The 6,011-nt window shown below is 33.9% G+C and overlaps 1 protein-coding gene across 12 annotated transcripts in view; it reads right to left on the bottom strand.

Moving 5' to 3' along the window:
• Positions 1-815: 815 nt before the first annotated feature.
• PRPF40A (pre-mRNA processing factor 40 homolog A) overlaps positions 816-6,011 on the bottom strand; it is a 50,595-nt gene continuing 45,399 nt past the window's right edge. For all 12 annotated transcript variants that reach the window (XM_051849562.2, XM_051849563.2, XM_051849556.2 and 9 more), the window contains 4 exons: positions 5,876-5,972; positions 5,731-5,792; positions 4,594-4,725; positions 816-2,808 (listed from right to left, as the gene is read on the bottom strand). In XM_051849562.2, coding sequence (XP_051705522.1) covers positions 2,716-2,808; positions 4,594-4,725; positions 5,731-5,792; positions 5,876-5,972 — 384 coding nt within the window. In that variant the 3' untranslated portion in view covers positions 816-2,715. The remainder of the gene's footprint in view (positions 2,809-4,593; positions 4,726-5,730; positions 5,793-5,875; positions 5,973-6,011) is intronic.

The raw sequence follows: 6,011 nt of genomic DNA, 5'->3' as shown, positions 1-6,011 counted from the left end.
ATAACTGAAATCTGTATTAAAATTGGGATCTATGAAAAGTTTTCAGAAATACGCACACACCATATTCCAGGAATTGTTGCAGTTGCTTTATCCTTCTGCTATGAACTGAACTGACTGTTCTACTCTAGGATAATCCTCCTTTCCATTTTATAGTAAGGCCCAATTAAGCAAAAAGTCAAAAGATGAAATAACTTGGGATGATTGTGAATTTGGGAGGCATAACAAGTATTTTTTTAAAGTTTAGAAACATGAATAATTTACATGTTGAAGCTACTCTGGATACTAGCAAAATGCTGACCAGCAAACTGAAAAATGTGACACTGCTGTAGTTTTTATTTAAATGCATTCTATTAAAAATCTCTCACTGTCCACTCTGCCTGTCCAAAAAAAAAAAAAAAAAAAAAATACTTGAGGTCCCTATTTTGACCAAATATTAAGTACCAGTGAATTTTAACGCATTTTTTACTATTAATGATATTTAGGGATAATAGCCTGAGTGTTCATTGGAAAGGTATAAATTCCCCTGAAAATAAACATGCTTTCTTGCCTGAACACATCTGTTAAACTGAAGTTTACTAAAGTTAACTGAAGACTCCGAAACAAGACATTAGGTTAATATTCCATCAACTGATTTTCTGGCAATTAAATTCCACTGATGGGACCATCAAAGGTAATCAAAGGATTACAATCGATTCATTTAATCTTTTTTATGAAAAGGATTTGAATTTTGTTTTGCAGTTTGTTCACTCCTTTCTTTTTATGCTACCTTGTAGGGATTTAGGTTGTGATAAGAGTATAAGAAATACAGAAATCTATTTAAGAACATGCTAAAACATATCAATAACTTTTTATTTAAATAGAAAAGAAATCAAAACTTTAAAGTTTTACTTTAAGAATCATTCATGGAAATAATTAAAACAATGTTTTACAGAATCTAAATTCTTTTGTGAAACATCACTAGTGTATCTCCCAATATCATATGAATATTTCAAAGACTATTACTTTCATGTCTTGTGTTTGACATGATTAGCAAATCTTAACTATCATTGCAATGAGACCTCTGAAAATTTAAGTCTAGGCAATTCACTATTGCCAAAGTTGTTGCTGGGTGTTTGGGCTTTAATATACAAGAGGCTATTTTCAAGCAAGCAATCTGATCACAATTTCTCAAATATAATGATTCTTTCCATAAAGTCATGTCATGCTTCATAGCAGAAAAATGACATGGCAAAGTTATGTAACAAATTTTTCCCCTTCAACCCTTAAATAGTGGATATTGGATACATTTCAAATCAGAGGGTAAATGTATCATCCTGGTCAGGTCCACTTTCAAACTCTGTAAGATGGTGAGGGGAAAACTTTCTGTTCTTCTAAATCCTAATATGAAACAGAGTATCTCAATGTGTTAAACTTAAAATAAGATAATACCAAAGACTATATGCTAAAATTTATTTACTTAAAAAAAAAAAAAAACCTCCTGCACTGAAGGAAAATAGTATAAATTACATTACCAACTTTTAAAAGTTAGCATGTAAGGAGTATTTTATCATTAAACCATTGCCTCTCTAAAATATTCCATAGGAAATTCACAGGTGAAAAACAAATCTAGGGATCTCAAATGTAAGGAAATGTAACATTCTTAAAAAAGTAAGCTAGCTATGTGCATAAGATGAAGCAAAATCTCAGGGACTTAGAATCTTTAAAACGATCATACAATTTCTTTAGTGCTAAGCATTTTAAGCAGAAATAAATACTAGTACACACTAGAAGAGAAGGTTTAATAATCGATAAAAATGTACAAAAATATTCAAATCAGAAATGCTTTAGAATGTGTACCACGAAGCCAATACTTCTCAGTGAGCAGGGAAGGTAAAAGACTTCCTCAATGGGATTAAAAAAAAAAAAAAACTATTAAAAAAAATCAAGACAACTGTTAAAGAAAATGTTTAAGTCAACATTGATTTTTTTTTTTTTAGACAAGGATATTGCAACTATCACTTAAAGTTTGGTGGCACATTCTTTAGTAGGTCCTTAAGGCAATATATTTAAACTAATTTACAATTTGATTTGATGTTAACTTTTTTAAAATATCACCTCAAAATAGATGCTCAAAATAATGCCCTCAACAACCATTTTAAAATGCAGTCAGATGTTTCGTAAAAAATAATGGTGGCTTTATTATAGTAGTGCTCATCAGCACAACTCTTGTTAAAGGGTCTACCAGGTTTCCATCAAAACCACCTATTTCTTAGGAGCTCACCATAAAAGATCACATTGGCTTTAACCAGTTGGGTAGTGCACAAAAAAGCAGTTTTTGTCAGTTGCTGGTGCTTTTTTTGTACTACTGTATTATCAAAATTTTCATTATGTCTTCAAAATCCAACTTCTATAAAGTAAATCAAATCACCTCATGACTTCAGAACAAAGGAGACATCTGCAGTTATCAGTAAATTGCCACCTTTAATCCATCCTGCAGTGCCCTATGAAAGGGTCACAGAAACAGTTATATGACCGTATGAAAATATGATTCTTGATACAGAATCAAAAGTTATTTTCAATTTCCTTTGCTTTTATAAAGTCCACAATAACAATACTTAAATGCACTTTTTTTTCTGTGATAATTAAAACCCAGTGTTATTTAAATTGAACTTAAAATAGAATCCCTGGTCTGAATTAGACTTTTAAATCATACTGTAAACATATATTTGGTATAATTTATTGATCATCATCCAGTTGCTCCAAAAGGGTTCTTCTGCGCTTTTCTAATTCCCCTTCGCTCAATTCACTGCCAGAAGTATCCCAATTTCCCTAAAAGACATTGAATACAAAATAACAGTTAATGTCAGTACTCAGAAGCTTACACAGTACTAAACCTTTCATAAAATACATCATCTACATGTACATATTCTCTTCCAGGAGCAATACATTTCACATGGTTCAAGACTGACTTCTTCAAAAGCCCACCAATGAATTGCTAATTAAGGATTCCTTTGTTATGTTAGAGAACCACATTTTTTATAAGGTACTACTTTTCAGTTTACATTAACCATTGAGAATGTTACATTCTTATGTCTTTTCCTTTTAAAGAACTGCACATGAAACATCTCATTTCCATTTAACGGAAGCAAGGTGTTCAAGTACTATTAATTTTGCAGAGATTCTGGTTGTCCCTATTAAGAGCTTTATTTCAAATGCAACATTATACTTTGAATATACTGATTTTTTAAAATGTTTTTATCTGAGAGAAAAAACAAATAGAAATCTGTGATGTGTTGATTTCACACCCTAAATGCCTGCAATAGCCAGGGCTGGGCCATTCTGAAGCCAAGAGTCTGGAAGTCCATCTGGTCTCCCATGTGGGTGGCAGGGGCCCAACAACCTGAGCCATCCTGTGCTGCCTCCCAGAATGCATCAGCAGTAAGCTGGATAGGAAACATAGGAGCCAAGACCTTTAACTGATAAGGTTTGCAGGCATCCCAAATGGCAGTTTTATTCTGTTGCACTACTTCACCTAGCCCTGAACAAACTGGAAGATTTAGGCTGGAAAAAAAAGGTGGGGGTGGGGGGCATGGAGGGAAGAACAAAAATAATACTACATTATTTGTTGTGAGACACAACCTGTGAAAGTGAATAGTTCACACATCCATCTTTACTTCAGGGATTCATTCAGCTAAGAATCCCAGTATAGATGATTCAATCATTCTTTACCAAGGCTGAAATCAGACTGACCTGTTGCAGCTTTAAAATTCTAACTCACACCAAGTCAATCAGAATATCCAGAGGTAAGGTTAAGGCTTATCTTCAGTTACTGCTTTCCAATGATGATTAATAGGCATTTTCTTGCTAAAGAGGCTGCCATTACTGTGTGCTGTCATTCATATATGAAGGAGTGTCAAAATATGGAATTAAAAGGTATTTATTTTAGAGCCAAAACTGTTGAAATCCATGCTTGAGGTCTTCATAAAAAATACTGAAAATAAATGTCATGAAAACAATACTTTTATGCTCCCAAATAAAACCATTTTCCATGTACTTTTTTGAAGTATCCTTTATATATATGAGAAACTAAAGACTAATTTGGTATTAAAAAAACTTTGAGGCCAACATTATGGCCTAAGCAGCTAACACTAATGCCTGTAATGCCAGCTCTGTATATGGATACCAGTTGCTGTCCCAGCAGCTCCACTTCAGATCCAGCTCCTGGCTAATGGCCTGGAAAAAGCAGCACAAGATGGCCCAAGTGTCTGAGCAACGGCCCCCCAACTCAATGAGAGAGACAAGATAAACCTTCTGGCTTTGGCATGGCCCAGTGCAGGCCACTGTAGCCAATCAACCAGCAAATGGGAGATCTCTGTCTCTCTATCTCCCTTTCAAAATACATCAATCTTTTAAAAAGATAATTTTATCTTGTATTTGTACTCCAATTCACTTGCCAGTGGATGGAAGCTCTCTTTTTCTGTGTGTGTGTGTGTGTGTCTCCTTTGGGAGACCATATGTATCAAAATGCAATTTTGTGTGAGGGGTATTTAACTAAATTTTCATTGTTTTCTTTAATTTTCAGGCCTGAAAAAGTCTATAATTTCAAATACTTACAGAATCCTTTCCAGTCTTTTTCTTAGGTGATTTGTGTTTTGATTCTGATCTTTGTCTAGTTCGGTCTTTTTCACTTTCCCGGTCTTTTTCCTTTTTATCCTTCTCACGCTCAGCATCTGATTCTGCAGAGTCCTATGTAAATAAATACAAAAGTAAGTATTTTGATTAAGATGCTATTCTGTTTTACATAAATCATCTAGACATATTCATGTCTAACAGATTACATGTTCCCAAAGCAGTAAAATCTAATTTAAGCCATTAAGCTCAAGGATTCTGTAAAATTTCCCTAAGACTCATTCATGGGAGAAAGCTGCTCTTTCTTTCAGAAGGGTGACATTCTTTTATGGTAAAACAGTACTGAAAGAGCTTCATTCTAGTTTTTGCCATTCTGATACGGTATTGGCTTCTTTAGATACGTAACATGTCTATTAGCTAAATCACTATAAAGGCACTTCAAAAAGTTCATGGAAAATGGAGTTAATTTTGGTGCAAAACTTCTGAAATTCATATATGTAAGGAGTATTCAAAAAGTTCATGAAACATGCATATTACGGGAAAGAAAACTGCATGGATTTCCAAACATTTTTAACTGACCTTTGTGTAGTATCCTCACATAAAGACGACAATCACATATTCAAATTCTTTCCTCAAAATGACTACTGAGAAGCATGAATTATTCAAAATATAATATTACTGCTTAAATGAGTGTTAATCAGCTATGCACAGACTGAATTGAGCAACATGGAAAAAATTCCAATTCAACAGGTTTAGGGTGGCACCCAGGCACTTACATTTTGAAACACCTCCTTAGAAAATGCACACCTAAGATTAAAAACTGCAATAGGAGAGGAATGGCTGCATAAGCATAACTTGTGGTTCTCAAGAAGAATTACAACACACACACATACATCAGTCTCTTTTCCTGAAGACTATTTTTAAAGAAGGTGGAAATCTTAACACTGGTGTGTATTTTTCATAGCTCATCAAATGATTTTATTTAAAAGTTAAGATGAGAAACAACTATAGAACTCAGTGCACACTTGAACTACATGAACTACACAGGATCAGACAGAATGAGGTTCTACTGTCATAAGCTAAAGACAACAGCCTAGTGTAAACATTTAGAAGCTTGCTTACAGATTTATGTCTCCTCTTCTTGCTTTTCTTCTTGTGCTTTTTTGACTTCTTATAACTTCTCTCTGAGTAGTATAAAGAAAAAAGTGTCAGAATTTGAGGACATGCAAATGTTAATGAGTTTAATCAAGTGTACGGTAATGCTCACCAGACTCAGCACTAGAAGAATGTTCTGAAGCTGAACGGGACTCTGATCGCTGTCTTTTTTTCTTTGAATGGCTGTCATCATCATCTGAATCTGACCCCTAAACAATACAAATAATTTCACTCAAGGATGAGGATGT

This window comes from Oryctolagus cuniculus, chromosome 3 (assembly GCF_964237555.1).
Source record: "Oryctolagus cuniculus chromosome 3, mOryCun1.1, whole genome shotgun sequence".
NCBI lineage: Eukaryota > Metazoa > Chordata > Mammalia > Lagomorpha > Leporidae > Oryctolagus > Oryctolagus cuniculus.
The sequence above is the reverse complement of the archived record's forward strand: the minus strand, read 5'-3'. Positions and strand labels throughout refer to the sequence as shown.